Source organism: Acanthochromis polyacanthus, chromosome 17 (genome assembly GCF_021347895.1).
Source record: "Acanthochromis polyacanthus isolate Apoly-LR-REF ecotype Palm Island chromosome 17, KAUST_Apoly_ChrSc, whole genome shotgun sequence".
Taxonomy (NCBI): Eukaryota; Metazoa; Chordata; class Actinopteri; family Pomacentridae; genus Acanthochromis; species Acanthochromis polyacanthus.
In genome coordinates, this window is record NC_067129.1 from 23,926,602 (window position 1) to 23,945,892 (window position 19,291).

Genomic DNA, 19,291 nt, shown 5'->3' on the forward strand with positions numbered 1-19,291 from the left:
ATTTTTGTTGAAAGAGACTGAAATTTAATGGTCATGTTTTTTTCTGTTTCTCCAGGAAAATAATCCTAATCTTGTGAAGTGATTAGTGTTTTTACTGAAGGTATTACAAAGATCAGACACACACTAGAAGAAGTAGCACAGGTTTGGCTGCTCTGGCACATATTTGTTTACAGCGTCTTGAGCAAACCAAAACCATGTCCTGCCTGTGTGCCCCGTTTAACTGTAAAAAAGGAAGTCATATAAAGAAAGGAAACTGTCTGATCTTATGAATGCAAATCTGCAGATCACACTGGCAGGCAGACGCTCTGCAACCACACACTCAGTCACAGGACTGAAAACACACACATTAAACTGAAAGTACGAAGAGGCGCAAGACACACAAGAAGCGACTTTATGGACTTTATGTAACAGAAATCCAGCAAAAGAAACATGTAAGTTTCTCTTATATGATTATTTTTTTTACTTTCAGTGTTACTTTAAGGCGACACAGATTTTTCCTTGATAGACATTTTCTCCAGATAAGTGCTTTGTTGCATTACTTAAACTATATAATCGAATTGTTTTGATTACATGTAAAGGCTGTTTGCACATTAACACTCAACTCTGTGGCTCCTTGCTGCTGAACTCATCATTAAGCACATTTGTGTTTGCGTCAAATGATAATGGCACTCAGAGCAGGCCATACATGGGGAATATTTTGTGGTATCTTTCGCTGTCTTGGTCTGACTATGGTCAGTCAATACAGCATCCTTTCAAGCACTCAGGGTCCGAGTAATGTGCTCTGATTTTCTCTAGGGCGGGTCACTTTATCTCCTTCTGGCGTGCTTCTACAATCTCATTTCCTTTACGTTAACCGAGCATCATAGGACGCTGAGGACAAAAGGATCCACACGCCTCTGCAGAACCCTGCCCTGTTGTTTTGTTTTTGACTAAAGATCAGATTTTTGATTCAGAAGACAATCTGGAAGAAGACGGCTCATTTGTGGTGAGCCAACTTTTGCTTTATTATTGTATCCAGCTGATCAAATTACTTCAATCTATGAAGAATATGTAGAACACCCTAATTATCTTGAGCAAAATGTTTGTGTTATACAATACAATATTCTCTTGATATGCTACTGGGATTTAAGCTTTTTTAAAATCATTTCATGTATATACACTGTGCATGTAAAATGATGCATTAAATTGTAAGCTTTTGTCCTTCTTGTTAACACTAAGTGCTTGCTCAGAGGGAATCCTTGGATATGTGGGTTTCACAATACAATACACTATATTGTGAAACATATTAGAATAGAATAGAATAGAATAGAATAGAATAGAATAGAATAGAATAGAATAGAATAGAATAATATTGTAGTGTCACAACTTTATTATGTGATTTGTGCTTATAAAATCTGAACTGGAATGTAGATAATCTAGATGTTTTATGATGTATTCGGTTAAAACATGCATGGCTCACATTACTGTGCCAACAATCAATAGATCTATAAATAATACAAGAGGACATCATGACATTGTGCAAGGTATTCCTACACACAGTTTAACAACAAACGGTTAATGTGAATTCTGTCACACTTTATTATTCTATTGCTTCAGATGTTGCGTCCTTTTTAACAAAGGCTTAGTTGATCACCTCAAAATAAAACAGACTAAAAAAATAACATGTGTTTGCTTCCAGTTTCATCTGGTCTTTTTCTTTTCTTATGATAAAGGAGTCATACACAGGAGTCACTGATTCCTCATTTTCTAACTGAAAATGGGAACAAAAAACCACCAGACATTTCTGTATAGGTTCCTATTTTCCCAAACATGTCTCCCTTTACTCATGATTATAGATTTTGCTGTGATCACTGAGCTTTGGAGGAATATTCTCTTCAGGCTGTACACGATAAAACAGTTTCTACACAAACCCAACTGTAAATGATCTGATTATTCTGCAGAGTAAGTGGCTCCCAGATCAAGTGCTGTGTTTCCTGCTGTCATGGAGATCCTCTAAATAAACTTCTTTGTTAGTCATAGAGGGATGAGACATCACATGTCTGAAAGTATGTCTCAAAGAGCAGAGGGATGAACCCCGGTGGAAACCCTGCTGATACAAGCACTTTGTCTACAGCTGTGACTCACAGCCAATGTTGACTTGTGAGCCATTAAATTAAAGCTATGTGTAACCTATTGACGCAGCTGGAAGCAGTTTAATAAAACTGATCTTTGCACCTTACGTTGTTGATCATAAAGGAATTCAGTCAGATCAACTTATCTCTTCTGGTTTCCGTTATGTAAACATGAGTCTTGCTCATTTCTACCTATTTGAAATTAAAATGTCTCATTGCTTTCTTCAGACCACTTTACAACTTCATAAGTTCTTATAACTTGAGACATTCTGAATTACAATGATGAGCTGAATGAATGAACAGCTGAGAGTTCTCTCAACTCATTAAATTAAGTTTAAACTAGCATAACAATTCCCAGAAGGCATTACTGGAGAGTTAAAACCCACCAGAGATTTTTGTTTCTAGTTGAAGGGAAACTTGGTACCCACTAAGTGTTTATACAAGTTAAATCAAATTACGGATATTTCTTTTCATTAAGATTTAAACAGTGCCACACAAACAAAGGCAAAGGTTAGTACTAAAATCATTCCCTGAATTCACAGACTTATAATTTATTTCACTGAATCTGGGAGACGCCTCACAGGCTGACTTCCTGCTGACTCTGGTTGAAAACAAAAACAAAACTTCTTCAAACTTAGAAAATGGAAAATGAAAGCAGTCAGTTTGTAACCCACTGTCTAAGTATTTGATTTAACTAAACATTGTAAGTTTATTCAGCTTGTTTACACTTTTCTCATAAGATGACTTTGTCAGCAGGAGAACTTACATTTCTGAGTTGAAACAACTTTAACTGGTTCAGAGTTCAGAAAATATTTTGCATAGCAGAAATGTGTTTTCTATCCTCTTAATTACTTTGCAGTCCTTCAAGTGGTTCCTCTTCTCCAATGAAAAATGCTGGTCTATGGAAAGTAACACTCCAGAAGACGCGGGTGGCTCTTGTGCATTTTTTTGATCTGAATCTGACAGAAAATGAGTTAGCGGTCACACAGTTGCTCCCTGTAGCACCTCCAGCTGTTGAATGAGTGAGTAGAATGAGCTTCTGTGTCTTGATGATGAACACTTTTGTCATATTTCTGTTCAGATCTCTCAAACTAGAGGCGAAGATGAAGAAGTCAGAGATGTTTGGCTTCACTCTGGAGGCCGACGACAGGACAGAGGAGGAGAAAACCCAACGAAAAGGGGGCAAGAAAGATGGTCTTGCTTCTGCTCTGGGGTTGGGCCAGGACGGCCCTCAGGCCCCCATGGACACTGATTACCAGGAGGAAATGGAGGAGACCAAACCTAAAATAAGATTCAATCTCAACTTTGACAAGTGAGCCTCTCCATGCAGTCATAAAATGATCTCTGCCCTTATTCTGGTGTGGGTGCTGTGTATTATCAAGCCCCACTGTGTTAATTAAAATGGACGGTGAAGCTGTTGTGTTGTACCACCTGTTGTGTGTAAAACATTTCTTATTTATAGAGGGATTCGAGGTGAGCAGCAGTCCGACCGCAGAGACAGTAAGACATTTAACATTGATAGATTGTTTGAGGCAGTGGCCAGCAGGGATGTCAGAAAGCTGGACGGTCTGCAACAGTACCTGCACCAGAACATGAAGAAACTCTCTGACTCTTTGTGTGAGTGCAAAAGTACCCATAATGCAACAGCTGCACCAAACTGTGACCTGCTGACCTTTGTGTTTACCCCCTGAATGTGTGCTTACGTCTGCAGATCAGTCTTATGGTAAAACCGCCCTCATGAAAGCTCTTCTGCACATCAAAGACGGCAAGAACGATACCATCGACGTATTAATCGACATATCAGAGAGGATGGGCGACATTACGGAGTTTGTTAATGTAGCTTTTACCAGCAGCTACTACAAAGGTGAACTTTCTGCTGAATTCACTTTAGTTTAACATAACTCTTTCTCTTTCAACTTCCACTCTCCATATAAACCACAAATACTGTGGTAAAGGTCTTCTCCTATTATTTTGTTTTACCCACAAAAAGCACAGTTACACTAAGTGGATAAAATACTACTAAATAGAAATGCTACGTCCCCTCTGACAGGTCAGACAGCTCTGCATATAGCCATTGAGAGGAGGAGTCTTGCTTACGTGAAGCTGCTGGTCCATAAAGGAGCAGACGTCCATGCTAAAGCCTGTGGGAAATTCTTCCAGCAACATGACGGACCCAACTTCTACTTTGGTGAGTCCAGGCTGCAGCAGAGTGGAACGCTTTCTTCATGCAAAGATCATCTACACATGAGATGAATCACTCTGTAATGCTGCTGGTGATATTTGTGGCATTTCAATCATTTCATTTTTTTTATCCTAGTAATTAATTGTTCTTGAGGCAGAAGTGTGATTTTCTTAGTACTACATGAAACACGAGCTTTTCCTCAATTACAGGATGTGTAGATGCAAAGTGTGCAAACTGTAGAGAGGGACAGCACCTCTAACTGTTAGTCTGTAATACTGCAGGTTTGCATTAGTATCCTCAAACACTGTCCAGTTACAAGAAGCAGGATTTCTGAAAAGCAGAAATCTTCCAAAAGCAGTTCCTGAAACGGTCCCTTGAGGCTGACCCCTTAAGTGACAGGATTCTCATAAATCCCAGTGCTGAGATGTCCAACCTTACAGCAGAAATAAACAAGTTTACAGCCTGGTGTTTAAAAAAATGGTTTTGGTCTCGATAGCTAAATTAATCTGTTCATGTTGGGAGCTGATTTTTTAGAACTTACTTGTCTGAATGGTATTAACACGCAAATTGTACGTAATAAAGGCTGTGGTTGCTTTAAAACTGCTGCTCAGGAGACCTGTGGGTGACATCAAGGAGGGTTTGCCTATTTTCACATTAATTGTTACAACTTTGGCAAAAACAAGATGCTTGAAACTTTTGTTTCACTTTGAATGTAACACAGAATTACTTAATGAGCTGAATTACTACTAGTGATTTTTATTCAGACAGGCGGTGTCTTGAATATTTGGTGGATATGATGCTTTTGTTTGCAATGAATTTGACAATTTTACGTCTATTAGAGTATGAGATGTATAAACCATGGTGTATCATTGTGAATTCACGCATTCCTTTTCTTTTCTTCTTCCTTCAGTATTTTATTGCTTTATCACCTTGATACTGTTAAATCACACAAAGCAACTTTAGGGACAGTTTTGCAATGTTTTCCAAAGTGGAAAGGAAGATAAATATTAAAGTGCCCATATTCTGCTTTGTTGTTTTATACTTTCTTTCAGTTATAGTAGCTTAAAAAGTGATATTAGTTGTTGTAGTACTAGGTATCATCATTATGTGTCGTCTTCGTTATAAAGATTGGTCACTATAGATCTCCAGGTGTGTCTATTTTCCACATGTAGTAGGTCTGGGGGCCTGCTACAACTAACAGCCTCTTAGTATACACTATGGATCAGAAAGTTGCATAAAGTACTAGGTATAGTATATAGTTGTAGCTTTCTGTGTGTATAGAGATTCTGCAAATTTACAAAGCCTAAGCTGCACACCAAAGGGGGTCATTCACTTTCACAGAAAACATTTCTCTTTGCCTGACTGGAAATCCTCATTTAAAGTTCAGACTTTTCTTCGGTAGCTTATCTACATCACCAAGTAACACATTTGCATTAAGCAGCTGGTTTGGCCCTCACAGAATAAGCAGCTGCTTCACAGGCCGCCATAAGGCTACACCTCTCTGTCTACACTCACAGTTCCGGGGATATAGCATAAGACCTTGATTGGCTTGCAAATTAGCTGTCACACCAACTCTTCACATACATCGTTCTGTACAGTGAAGCCCGAACATCCAAGAGAAGAAATAAGAAGTAAAACATGTTTGAGGTCAGACAGATTTTTCTGGAGGATTTATTCATTTAAGACAAGTTAAAGAGAATCACTAAGATGCATTTATTCTCTGTTTTTGTTGTCTCCAGGTGAGCTGCCTCTCTCTCTGGCAGCCTGCACCAACCAGCCCGATGTGGTGGACTTCCTCATGGAGAATGAGTACCAGCGGGCGGATGCTAAGCTGACAGACTCTCAAGGCAACACGGTGCTGCACGCCCTGGTGGTGGTAGCTGACAACTCCAAGGAGAACACAGAATTCATCACCAGCATCTATGACCACATCCTCAAGACGACGGCGCGACTGCATCCCAAGCTGAAGCTGGAGGACGTCGAGAACCGCAAGGGCCTGACACCTCTCAAAATGGCTGCCAAGACTGGAAAGATTGGGGTAAATTACTACAGACTGGCATGAGGAGTACTGCACTGTCACAGCAGACACAGTGCTATGGGTTCCCTTTAGCACTGACAGCCCAGAAAGTAGAATTATGGTTGACCCAGTTTCAGTAGAGTGGAGTCCTTTTCAGTCTGGGCTGATGAGACTGAGCTGTCACAAATGTTATTGTTCTTTTCTTTCATTTGTCCACAGCTGTTTTCACACATCCTTCAGCGGGAGTTCCAGGAGAGCCACACTAAACATTTGTCTCGTAAATTCACTGAGTGGGTGTATGGACCGGTCCACTGCTCCCTGTATGACCTGGCCTCTTTGGACTTGTATGAGGACAAGTCGGTTATAGACATCTTGGTCTATGGTAGTGACATTCCTGTGAGTTTCAGTACTATAAGTCCAATCACAGCAGCTGTAGTTGACATTCAGCTCTTAAACGTGCATCCCCTCTTGTTTCCTTTCAGAACCGACACGAGATGCTGGAGACGGAGCCTCTAAGCCAACTCCTGGATAACAAGTGGAAGCAGTTTGCGGGCCGAATGTTTTTCTTTAATTTTCTGGTCTACCTCTTGTACCTGATCATCTTCACTATTGTAGCCTACAATAAGAAGAATGGACCGGTGAGCTGGATGACACAAACTATGACACTGATCTCTGCAGCTAATCCTTACAGTCCTGGTGGTACTGATGCTATCTTTGTGCTCACAGCCGCCGTTTCAGATCGAGCACAACGTGTGGGGCTACCTGTATGTTTCTGGACAACTGCTGATGATGCTGGCAAACTTCTATTTCTTTTTCATAGGGGTATGTAGGTGCCTTCGTTTTATTAATTTATATTTCTGGTCTCATATCAACACCTTATGGAAGCTGTGATCCATTAATGTGGCTGATTGATTGCTATATCTAACTCAGATTGTAGACATGAAGAGGAAAAACCCAAAGCTGCAGACCCTGCTGATTGATGGATATTATGAGATTCTGTTGTAAGTAGAAAACTTCGTCATAATGAAAAGTACCCTTTGAAATGTTCATTTTACTCACCTCTTTATGATGCACACAGATCAGCCACAATATTAAAACCACTAGCAGCAAATGCAAATCATCTTCTTACAAAGGCAAGGAGTGGACTATATCAGGCAAAAGGTGAACAGTCAGTGTCATGAAACTGATTTGTTGGAAGCAGGAAAACGGGGCAAGCGGAAAGATCTGAGTGACTTTGGCAAGCCAAACTGTGATGGCCACACGACTGGATCCGAGCTTCTCCGAGCATGCAGGGGTTAGCACCTACCAAAAGTGGTCCAAGGAAGGACAGCTGCTGGTGCTCATGTGGACTGAGTGCTGACCCATTTGATCCAGTCACACAGAAGAACTACTGTTGCACAAACAGCTGAAAACCTTAATGCTGCTATAATAGAAAGGTGTCAGAACACACAGAGCATCCCAGTTTGCTGTGTAGCGACAGACGGGTAGTTCCAATGCAAGCTGAACCATGGAGCAATGGAAGAAGGTAGCCTGGTCTGATGAATCATCTTTAACATCATGTGGACGGTTTGTTGCATGTGTGTCGTTTACGTGGGGAATCAATGGCAGCAGAAGCAGTTCTAAGCAACGTTCTGCTAGGAAACTTGGGGTTCATTCACGTGGATGTTGCTTTGACAGGTACCACCTACCTAAACATCACTCCTCTTTGGCAACAGTTCTCTCTGATGGCTGTGGCCTCATCAGCAGGATGATGCTTCCTGCCTCACTTGTTCAGGAAGAGTTGAAAAAACATGACAATAAATTCGGTTTGTTGGCTTGACCTCCAAATTCTCCAGATCTCAGTTTAGTTGAGGAAAAACTAGTCTGATCCATGGAGGCCCTAACTCACAAGTTCCAGGACTTAAAGGATCTGCTATTAATGTCTGAGGTCTGATACTACAGAACTCCTTCAGAGGTCTGTGGATTCAAGTCCTCAGTGAGACGGAGCTGTTTTGGCAGCAGGAGGGGGACTTGCTCAGTAGTAGACTTTTATTAGATTTAAATCTTGCGGCTCATTAGTGCAGTTTTGCCATGATATCAACTCACCAAAAGGTGACCTTCCAGCTACACTTGTATTAATAAAACAATCAAGTGAACCCTCTTGACTTTATGCAGCTGATCTCATCTAAGTAGTCATTTCTGAAACAAGCAGTTATGATTTAGGTGTGCAATATCAATGAGGAATACTAGTGTGAACTTTAAATTTGAATCCTTTACTATTTGAATTAAATGTATTTGTATCAATATAAAAATGATCGTAGGAGGTGAAGGCTTTTAACAGGCAATTTATGAATGTCTTTTTGAAAGGATCAGTCACTATAAAGCGTATTATTTGGGGGTTAGTGGTACTTGACAATGCTTCAACACCAAATAGCTCCTGGGAAACCTCCAGTACAGTCATGTTTTATAGTTCAGGGTTACTTCCATAAAGCCATTCAGCATCACAGCAGCTCCTCTGCTGTTGTCAGTTTTGTGCAGGGCATCCTCTTCCTGGCATCCGCTGGGCTCTACCTGTGTGGGCGGCTGGAGTATCTCGGCTTCCTGGTGCTGTGTCTTGCTCTCAGCTGGTTGAACCTGCTTTACTACTCCAGGGGTGACAGACACATGGGCATCTACAGCGTCATGATACAGAAGGTAGTCCACGCAGGTCAGAACACACCAAAGTGAAGGTCACAGTGAACAATCTGGTCTCTGAGGCTGTCTGTCTGTCTTTGTCTTTGCAGATGATCCTCAGTGATATCCTGCGCTTTCTTTTTGTCTACGTTGTTTTCCTCTTTGGGTTTTCATCAGGTACTTTGCTTACTTACTTACTTTCTGAAGATACCCAAAAATATTTTACGATAAAGGCTATGGCCAAGTACCATGAATGGAGGATGTTGTGCTCTCTCTGTCCTGTCACAGCGGTCGTCACCCTCCTCATAGAGCCTCCTGTGAAAAATACCACAAATACAGCGAAGAAGGGCCGTTTCTATCATCCTCCTGCTGCAAATACTGATCAAGAAAGTGAGCAGTGTTTCAAACCCAGCTTCAGAAACATCTCCTACACCACGCTGCAGCTCTTCAAGTTCACCATCGGTATGGGCGACATGGAGTTCACCCAGGGTTACCAGTACAAGGAGATCTTCTACGTGCTCCTGATCGGCTACATCATACTCACCTACATCCTGCTGCTCAACATGCTCATCGCCCTGATGAACCGCACCGTGGAGAAGATCACCATGGAGAGCGCCAGCATCTGGAAGCTGCAGGCGAGTCATGCAGGGTGTTCACTGGTCATGTGAGTGTTTATTAGAGGCTTTAATAAAATGCTGTGATTGTTTTCAGAGGGCTGTCACCATCCTGGACATGGAGAAACGGCTGCCCAACTGCCTGAAGAAGAGGTTTCGCTGTGGGGTGGAGATAAAACTCGGCACTGCTCTCGGAGACGACCGGCGCCAGTGTTTCAGGTTTGCATGCAGTCAGCGATTACCATGTTTTTAAGCGGTCCGCCAGTCACTGGATGACAACACACAGAGTCCCGGTCACAGATAAGGAGTTGTCAGTTGGTCTAGACTGAAATATCTCAGTTATAACTGGATGGATTACCATGACAGACACTGTCCTGATCTCAAGATAATGAATCCTGATAGTCATCATCGAATATTTCCTGCAGCTCCACCATGAGGTTGACTTTTGTGCTTTTCATCTGCTGCCATAATCAGATCCAAATTTTATACAGCATTAGATACTTTGTACACATGTGCATTGCTGCTGCAGCAGAAGAAGAAAAATGTTTTATAGTTTCATATACTAACCTGTTATAAGAAGATCTTTTCATGTCATTATGACATACAAACAACAAATAACATAAAATGCTTGATCATTTACACAGTTTGATTAGGTTCTTCTTCATGCTTGGGTTGAGACATGGTGAGATTCTGCTGCTGCTCAGCACTATGGAGGATATTCTGATAAGTCATGTATCCTTGGAACTTTCAGTGCTTCTTCAGCTGATCAGAGAGAACTGATGCTAGCTCCAGAGGGTCAGACTCATTCCTGCTTCTGTACAGCTTCAAGCATTTTAAAATCCACGTGCTTATCACGATATCATCCATCATGCTCAATCACAGCAGAATCTTGCTTTGTCCAAACCCAAGCATGAAGCAGAACTTAATCCAATTTTGTTTACGAGTCATATTGATCATTCAATTTGTTCTTCACACACCACTTATTCATTCAGACATGAGTTAGACGTTATGACAATAGAAGTTAGCATATCATAATGTGAAAAAGAAATGTTACAACAGGGTGAATGGTGTATGGGCGTAACAAGGAAAGTGTTTGGCTTTAAGATGATAAGCAATAATGTGAAAACGTCTTATAATCACAACAAATTTTTCACACTATAATGTGATACTGATCCACTTTTCTTTTTGTGGTGTAGCAGCAATATGGTACCATAAGTTTATTGTCAAATACCAGCAAAGCTAATGTCATTTCCATCAGTTTCAGCTGCACTTTGTGTTTATGGCAAAACAAGTACAAGAAACTAATTGTGATGTCAATACACCAAAATAAAATGATGTTCAACACAGACAGAAAAAATATAGCGATGTTAGCGTATGAAAAGGCCGATTAGCATTTAGCTCAAAGCACCACTGTGTCCAATACAGCATCACAGAGCTGCTAGCATTTTTATGAGGGCTCAGTCTGCTAGAAGGCCTTAAGGCAAAAATATACACTTATCAGCCACTTTTATTAGGAACACCAGTGAAATCTAAAGCAATCCAATGCTACAGTTCTGGCGTGAATTTTGCTTCCTAAAACTTTTCTGCTGGTGAAATATCAGTAACTCTTAAATGTAATGCTGCTCAACCACCTCTGTGGCCGCAATAATAAAACATGAAGTAGAATCATCACATTTTTGACAACGTCATCAGAAACTGAGCATACTGAAGCTTCATAAGCAGAGCTGTTTTATTAGTTTACCTCAGATGTCACAGGTGTATCTAATAAAGTAACAATGGCTGCAGCTTTCTGAGTATTCCAGTAATGTGATGCTCTGATGATGCATTTTCCTTTAAAGGTTAGCGTTTCATTAGATTAGAACAAACTACCTCATGCACAGCAAACCAAAGGATGAGTAATAATAATTCAAGCATATAAATACTGACGGGTTTCTGGGGTTGTGGGAGAATTACAGTGAAGTGTCTGCAAGTAATCTGTAGTGAGGCTCCCATGCAGATTGATCAGGACACAGATGAAGAACAGAGAAAGAGCATGTTTGCTGCTTTATAATGGTTAAATAAATGATCATTAGGGTTATTAGTCACAAACTGAGTTATATATTTTTGTTTGGCTACACTACACATTTTCCTGTTGATGAGAAACAGTCCTGTCCTGTGTCCGGTCGGTTCAGATAAAACACTCCAAGTATATGTGTGTCTGTTATAACTTCAGATCTTCAGGTGTCCTGCTGAGAGGTTCAGTGTTGTCACTTCTGGATTTCAGAGTGAAACGTGATCTGCTTTGTGCTACTTGAATATTTCCATTTCATGCTATATTTCCAGCACACTTATCTGACAACTTCAGGTACTTTTAACATAGAGGTTTTAAAAGTTGGATAATATAGTCAGTTTTTAGTGTAGTCAGTCACATTTCAGATGTCTGAGCTATTAACAGCTTCACCAAATGCTGATTTTTCCCTCTAAACTTCTTGTATAATTTCTCTGTATAAAGTTGTTCAAACCACACTGATGCTTCACTATTAATAATCCACTGAAGTCATGTACAGTAATATCAGTCAGATAGACCAAACCAGTACTTTTACTTTAGTACTTCAACTACATTTTGGCCACGATGCTTCCTTACTTTGCTTCAATGAGATTTCTGATGCAGCATTTTTACCTGTAATGGTACATTTTGACATGCTGTGTTAACCTCTCGTGTAGTCCTGCAGGTCAAATTGACCCGTTTCAAAGTTCACAAATGTGGGGAAAAAAAATTTTTCAGAGTGAAATTTCTGATGTCCACATTTTCAACATTTTTTGGGAAAAATTTTTAAACATTTTTTTGGTGGAAAAAAGAAATGTTAAATAAAAATTCTTAAGAACATTCGCAAAAAAAAAAAAATCAACAAAAATCCAGCAAAATTCACTAGATTTTGGTTGATTTTTTGTGAATGTTCCTAAAGGAAAATATTAGAAGTTTTACTGATATATAAGTAATCATTTTAGATATTTTTTAGGATTTTTGGGAAGATTTTTACAATTTTTTTGAACATATTTACAAGAATTCTCTTGCCAAATTTGGGAGATTTTTTTTAAAATAAAACTTTTAAGGAATTATTTGAATTTTCTTCCTGAGCAAATTTTCAGAAATTTGGGGAATTTTTTTCAGAATTTTTGGATTTTTTTCAGACAAGGAAACAATATTTTTTGGTGCCCGTAAATGAAGACAACGGCAGGGTTAATATTTGTATTTAAGTAAAGCTACAAAGTTTCATTCCATTTAGGAAATTTTACTCTCAGGATTAAAGATCTGTTTAGCACCACTACCTGATCTTCTGAGCAGCATGAAGCCAACTTCAGCAAGGAATAACTACAAAGTAGAAAATAAAGGTTTACTCTTGAGGAGTTACCGTAAGATGCAGCAGTGTGAGCAGGATCACCGTGGTCTTCACTAATTTAGCTGACAGCTGATTGATGCGTCACACAGCAGACAGTAATTGGAGAATGTGTCCTCTTGTTGTCTCAGAGTGGAGGAAGTCAACTGGAACAAATGGAACAGCAACCTGAGTAAAATCAATGAGGATCCTGGGTGTTGGGATCGTGTCCAGTCACCGACCCCAGACACCCCGTTGAACCGACCCAGAGGTGCACAAACATGTATGCATGCATTTCTGTGAGAGAATGACATTACTCACATGTAGTAACAGCTCCTTGTTCATCCACAGGGAGGAGCTGGAGAGGCATTTTCACAGAGGGCAGTAGGCGGTGGCGGGCATATCAGTCCACAGAGATGAGCTCCTCACCGGTGTAAAGAGCCAACAGAGAGCTTCACTCTGGCTGCTCAGCCTGACTGACCTGAGCAACGAGGCATTCAAACCTAAAGACAGTATCCGGTTTCAGCTCCCCCAAGAAATTCACCTGCCAAATGTGTGAACTGCTTCTCTGACTGACTAATGCTCCAGTGTATCAGCTTGATCAGAAATTCCATCTTCAAGACAGCATATCACCAAGTTGAGGAGCGGAACAGGAAAAACATTGTGAATATTTGTGCGTTTGACTGACTGATAATTGTGTTAAAAAGTAGAATTTATCACTGCTGCAACAAGTGCTGCTTAAATGCCAAATAAATCCTGCATTTTAAATTAAACATTTAATCCAAAAGGCTTCTTGGCATGCTGCGTCTACACGTGAACAGGATGCACATCCTCTGCACAAAGGCCACAACCTGCTGGCACCTCTGGCATGGCTCAAAATCCTTCATGGAGTAATACTGATCACTAAGGTGCTGATCCTGCCCTCCCGCTGTGTGCCCTTTATACAAGTCCCATTTTCATCACAGCCAGACAAGCTAAATCTACTGCGGCCAGATAGTCCTGCGGATTTCACAGCTTGCTTTGTCTACTCTACTTCCTATTGCTATTTGGCAGAGGCAGGCCTGGATAAATGGCATGACGGCACAGCAATTGGTGCAACAATCCCCACCTTCAGCAGAAGCTGTCACAGTTACAAATTATATGTGGTTTAGATGGGCCTTCTGAATTGTGCAGTTACTCGTGAGGCTGATTATGGAGGAGACAAGTGTGTGAATAGTAAGCTACCTTAGCTGTCAGGCAGGATGACAACTGTAAAGTTCATGCATCTCTTTGAGCGCATGCAGAATAAAAGGAGCAGATGGAAACTGCAGCGGAGACCCCTGCTGTGAATTTAGACAAGTTAATGTTCAGCCAAACTGAGTTCAGACTCATTTCAAAGCATAAATTAGAACTTTATTTTATTATTACAATATTACAAAAAGAGTAGCACAACTCTCACGCTCTTGCCTCTTATCTGTCGTACAGAATGACACAAAAGAAAGGCGTATAGACCTTCTTCCATTTCACAGCAATAGTACAAGAAACAAAAGAAGAAAATAAAATTTAAATAACAAGCAAATCAAGTATTATAAATAGTCACAACTGCAAACTGAAGCTTTGAGACTTGGGAAAAAAATGTTACAGCTCAGTAACTACACATTGCTAAAATATATAATTACAAAATATTACTCCTTTTCTTGCTTTCCATAATAAAGAATCTCTAAGGAATTGCTCTGTCTAGTCAACAAAACTTCATTAAAATAAAAAGACCAAAACAAAACAAAAAAAATTGCTGTTTCTGTGTATCCTTACCGTCTTCTTTCTCCTTATTATTTGGGGTTTTTATTAAAACCATGCTCATTTTCAAAGGAAAGTCCAAGGACCAAACACTTAAGGCTTTTTAAGGGCTGTTAGGGAGTTAGGTGAACAAAACATGGGCGTAATTGTGTTATAACACACACACACACATTCATCCTTAACTGTACCCACAGCAGCAGGCAACATTCACACACAATCATTAAACTTTAAAGTTACAGTAGTCTAGTAGGTAAGCCAGTGTACAATAAAATAAACAATGCATTTGCTGTTTCACTTTAAACTTAAAAGTCGGTTCCGTTTACCTCCGAGAGATCTTGCAAGTGATCAATTTGGTCTTTTTTGAGCAAACTTCACATCAGATTCAGTAGCAACTACACATAATTCACTGAAGCTCCTGTTGTGAGGAGCAAAACTCTGGCTAGGCTTGTAGTTCAGCTCTATGTGACATTATTAACACTTATTTCTTCTACTCCAGAGTTTTGTCCTCATCACTAACCTATCCCTTTCAATACCTGCAAAACAAATAATCTCAACATTCAAGTATTACATTTGTCATGGATACACAAAGGATCAGAAAAGGACACGAACAGAAAAATGGCACAACTTCATAAGAGTGTGTCCTTGTTAACCTGACTTTGGCCATTTTAAGGTAGAAGAGCTAATCTTTCTTGACTTTTTCTGCCCTAAACATTTCACAATCTTGTTGCCAGCTGTGGCACTGAGTCATTTTTTTTTTAAACACCTGAATTCATTGCAGCATTTTAAGCAGGACAGAGCTTCACCTTTTTTACACGTTTGCTCCCTGCTGGAACTTTACTATGTACAAACAACCTGATTACGTGCTTCCTTAACTGACCGAGAGGAATTAATCTTGAATAGTCCTATTATACAAATAAATAATTACAATTAAAAAGAATAAAACCTCTGTGTACATGTGCATTACTGCAAGCGCTTCCAGCTGTGTTTTCGACTTTCCAGTGTCCGATGGCTTTGCACTGAAACAAGATCAAACTCTCTCTTCTATCCGGAAGTGATCGTATTTAATCTTGAAGCATCAACAACAAGAAATTAGTCTATTAAAACTAGTCGGAGCCAATAATTCCTGACATAATCCTGTAAAAAATAAAATAAAATAAAAAAATCCATCAGTAGACATTGCGGTTTTTCAGTGAGGAATCTGTTTTTCTTCTTTCTTACATGCATAAGAAAACTTTACCAACAGGTCTGTAGTAGAAATAACACAGGATCTGTTAAGATCCAGGCACACAGAATCGACGAGTATGATCGAGGATGAAGCAGGGAATGAACAGTACAGATGTCTACGCACACATACATGAAAAAGTTACCAGAAGTGCCAGGTAAAAGCAACAAAACTAAACGTAGCAATTGATCACTTGCAAGATTAAACAAACAAAATAACTACTGTTCTTCATTGAATATATTAATTTACCCTCTTTAACATCAGCGGTCATTTAAGTTATCAATTGAGTTTTATTCACGTGTTTCCTTTCTTAAGACTAAACAAAGGGGGTTGATAACGGTTGTGGAGACAAGGCCATAGCTTATCTGTACCCTGGGTGCTGGATGAGAGCGGTTCTGCCATCTCCAACCTCTGGACCTACCCTGCTCAGAGGAGGCCTGTGCATCTTGCCCATCAACCCTAGATTCTGATCGCGGAAATAGGGCGTCTGGAAGTCCCCACCCAAGTAATCTGACGTTTGCATCAGATTAGTCTGGGCGGAGGAAGAGGTGGAGGAGCTGGTTCCTAGCCTGTAATGGGGAGCCCCAGGGGGGCCACAGTCTAGTGTGGTACACCCTCCTGGGCCTGCACTGTGGAATGGCATGGCTACGTCCTGAGACCCGGAGCTGTCACTGTTGGGTGTGGGAAGGATGCTGCTGTTCCAAATGTGTGACTGGAAGTAGTGACCGTTAGTGTAGTGGGCCATGGGGCCGGGCATGCCGTTGTTGTTGACAGGTGGGGAGGGGGTGGGCCTCTCCACGGGAGGTTTCAGTGAGTAAGGCTGACCCACACACACCTCTGCAGGGTAGCCCATGCCCTTAAAATGGAAGGTGGGGTCCCTGGAAGGCTGCTTGCAGAGGTGGGTCCCACCGTTCTGAATGTGGGGCACATGAGCCAACTGATGCTGATTCCAAGAGCGCATCTTCTGCTGCTGTGTGTTGTGTTGTAGCTGTTGTTGCTGCTGATTTTGTTGTGGGTGCAGATGCTGCTGCAGGTGGTGCTGCTGCTTGAGATCAGCGTGGTTGGAAGGCAAGTGGTTCATAGCAGCCACACTGGGTGGAGGGTGGGCTCCCACCAGGGCTGTGACTTTCTCTTGAGCGCCAATGATGCAGTTGGGTGGGGGGAAGCCAGGGGTAGCAGGGTTACTGTGCATGGACACCCGGGAGCAGGCGCTGATAAGCAGGTTGCGACTGATGGGGCTGGGGTTGGCGATCTGGCCCTCGCACATGGAGGTGGCTCCTGCACCTTGGGCCCGAGCTTGGCAGAACTGGTTGATCTGATGCACGATGGTGCTCAGATCAGCCTGGCGGCCCTGGTGCAGCCCAGCAGCCATGGAGAGTGGAATGGTTGAGGTAGAGACGGTAACGTTAGGCGGAGCGTCGCCATCTGGCAGCTTTCTGCTCCCCTGCAGGCCAGGTGGTGGCTGCTGCTGAAGGTGCTGCTGCTGAAGCATGACAGGAGGAGGCCCCTGTGGGTGGCCAAGGACTGGGTGCTGAGACAGAGTCTGGAGTCTGGGTGGGCCCTGAGGGTGCTGGGCCATAGGGGGAGGGTGTCTGAGACTCTGAGTGTGAGCCTGCTGCTGAGGAAGTGGCATCTGCAGAGTCTGAGGTGGGTCCTGTGGTTGAAGGGGTAAGCTCTGCTGGGGCCGGGGGAGGTTCGGCAGAGGTGGGTGGTGGTTTAAAGTGCTGGTTGAAGCCACTTGATAGGGTCCAGTGGGAGGGTTCATGATGACTTCAGGGTGCAACCGAGCCCGGCTGCCGTCAAAATCTTTGAGGATGCCCTTGACTGTGGGGACCTTGACGATGGCGAGGAGGCCTGTCTTGGCACTGGCCTGAGACGAAGGGTAGGGGCTGTAGCGCTGGCCTGATGTATCCAGCCCGTTCACTGTACGCCGTACGTGGTTTCGCTGGGGGACCTTGACACTGTTGGGGAAGATCTTGATGGAGAGGGGGTTGTTGGCAACCTTCTTAGCATATGCGTCCAATTCTGCAGGGGTTGGAAACGGAGCAGATCTCATCCTTTGTGTGGTGTCCCCTAAAGGGGGAGAGAACAGGACAGATCAGAAGTGAGACAGACAGGAAGCAAGAGGAGACAGAGTTGGGAGGGTTGAAGGGTGAAGAGAGGAGGGTGAGGCACAATGAGAGAGACAACTTCATCCAGGTAGAAGTTTATATGGCACAAAAGAGCACATCAGTTGTAATCTAAGGAGCTGAGTAGAGGCGGATTTGGACAGCGGTCTCATGTTCCATACCTCACTTTTTCTCCTAAAACTCTCTCAGGTCCCACCTCATGAGGACAAAGAAAAAGACTTCCCATCTCAGCAGAAATATTGCAGCTGACACATTCCCACTCTACAGTCCAATTTAGTGCTATTGCTGGTGACTTTGAGGTCAGGAGCTTTTAGTGGCCTTAATTGACGCTGCATCTGTGCAAAGAATAGGTATACATCTGAGGGTGGGCTGCACTGCTTGCTACTGAATCACAAACTAAACAAAGAATAAGCGAGGCAGTGATGGTCCCCTGTGGCTGCTGCGAGGAGAAGGAAAGAAAGAGATAGACGCAGAGAGCAGAGCTCCATGACAGCAGACAAGTAATCAGACACAGAAGCAGCGTCTCTGATCTGCGGGAACACCTCCCAGGCCTCAGCTCGCAGACATTTGTTACACCCGCTAAGCACCGTGGCTAAATTTAACAATGCCAAAGTGACAATGTGAACATGATTATGTGTTTGTGCATGTGTGAGGGTGCGCTTCGTTTATGAGGTTGTTTAAAATGTGCGACAAGATCATGCAGGTGTTGCAGGTGTTGCGCGTTTTATTTCAACGCTCACTTTCACAATAAAAGTCAGTCGTGTTGAGGGAACGATAGCTCTTTTCCCTGCTTCCCTCCATCTCGCTGTCCCAACCACCTCAGCCCTGTCAGTCTGACCTACTTACGCTACAGCGTTTGGACTGACAGATGTGAGTGGACCTGATTTACTGTAGCGATCACAGGTCTGATGCGCCGCTGTTTGAGGAGGCGGATTATCAGCTCAGGTAAAACAGATGATGTCTTTACAGCATACTGGCCACTCCTCCATGTTGTTGGGTGAGCAGCAATTTGAAATGTCTGAAATCTTGGCAGAGGTCTGTGGTTTCATGCGGCCGCAGTCGTCATGCTCAGTCTCACAGCGGGCAGACGGGGCTTGTGGGATGAGGCACAGAGCTGAACTGAGGGCGCTGACATGGCAGCACCAAGAGTTGTGCCAACTGGCTAATTAATTCCTGCTTTATTTGTGAACAGGAAACAATGGGCAGCGATGTGCAGGGCCGGTATGGGGCGG

At 42.2% G+C, this 19,291-nt stretch overlaps 2 protein-coding genes across 4 annotated transcripts in view; one reads left to right on the forward strand and one right to left on the reverse strand.

Moving 5' to 3' along the window:
- Nucleotides 1-46: 46 nt before the first annotated feature.
- On the forward strand, nucleotides 47-14,327 carry trpv1 (transient receptor potential cation channel, subfamily V, member 1). The gene is made up of 17 exons (XM_022207102.2): nucleotides 47-431; nucleotides 796-985; nucleotides 3,193-3,423; nucleotides 3,574-3,728; nucleotides 3,823-3,975; nucleotides 4,162-4,299; nucleotides 6,033-6,331; nucleotides 6,530-6,706; nucleotides 6,793-6,948; nucleotides 7,037-7,132; nucleotides 7,241-7,311; nucleotides 8,818-8,983; nucleotides 9,073-9,139; nucleotides 9,251-9,597; nucleotides 9,674-9,795; nucleotides 13,085-13,203; nucleotides 13,284-14,327. The coding sequence occupies exons 3-17, from the start codon at nucleotides 3,215-3,217 to the stop codon at nucleotides 13,367-13,369; spliced, it is 2,361 nt and encodes a 786-aa protein (XP_022062794.2). The 5' UTR covers nucleotides 47-431; nucleotides 796-985; nucleotides 3,193-3,214; the 3' UTR covers nucleotides 13,370-14,327.
- fam222ba (family with sequence similarity 222 member Ba) overlaps nucleotides 14,303-19,291 on the reverse strand; it is a 30,024-nt gene continuing 25,035 nt past the window's right edge. For all 3 annotated transcript variants that reach the window (XM_022207103.2, XM_022207104.2, XM_022207105.2), the window contains exon 3: nucleotides 14,303-18,003. In XM_022207103.2, the coding sequence (XP_022062795.1) occupies nucleotides 16,292-18,003 (1,712 nt within the window). In that variant the 3' untranslated portion in view covers nucleotides 14,303-16,291. The remainder of the gene's footprint in view (nucleotides 18,004-19,291) is intronic.

What these genes read in the sequence shown, in the direction of transcription:
- trpv1 (XM_022207102.2), top strand. Translation starts at nt 3,215, where the DNA reads ATGAAGAAGTCAGAGATGTTTGGCTTCACTCTGGAGGCCGACGACAGG. An exon ending in ACAATAAGAAGAATGGACCG is followed by an intron (nt 6,949 to 7,036) that starts GTGAGCTGGATG and finishes TTGTGCTCACAG; the next exon opens with CCGCCGTTTCAGATCGAGCA. An exon ending in CCTCTTTGGGTTTTCATCAG is followed by an intron (nt 9,140 to 9,250) that starts GTACTTTGCTTA and finishes GTCCTGTCACAG; the next exon opens with CGGTCGTCACCCTCCTCATA.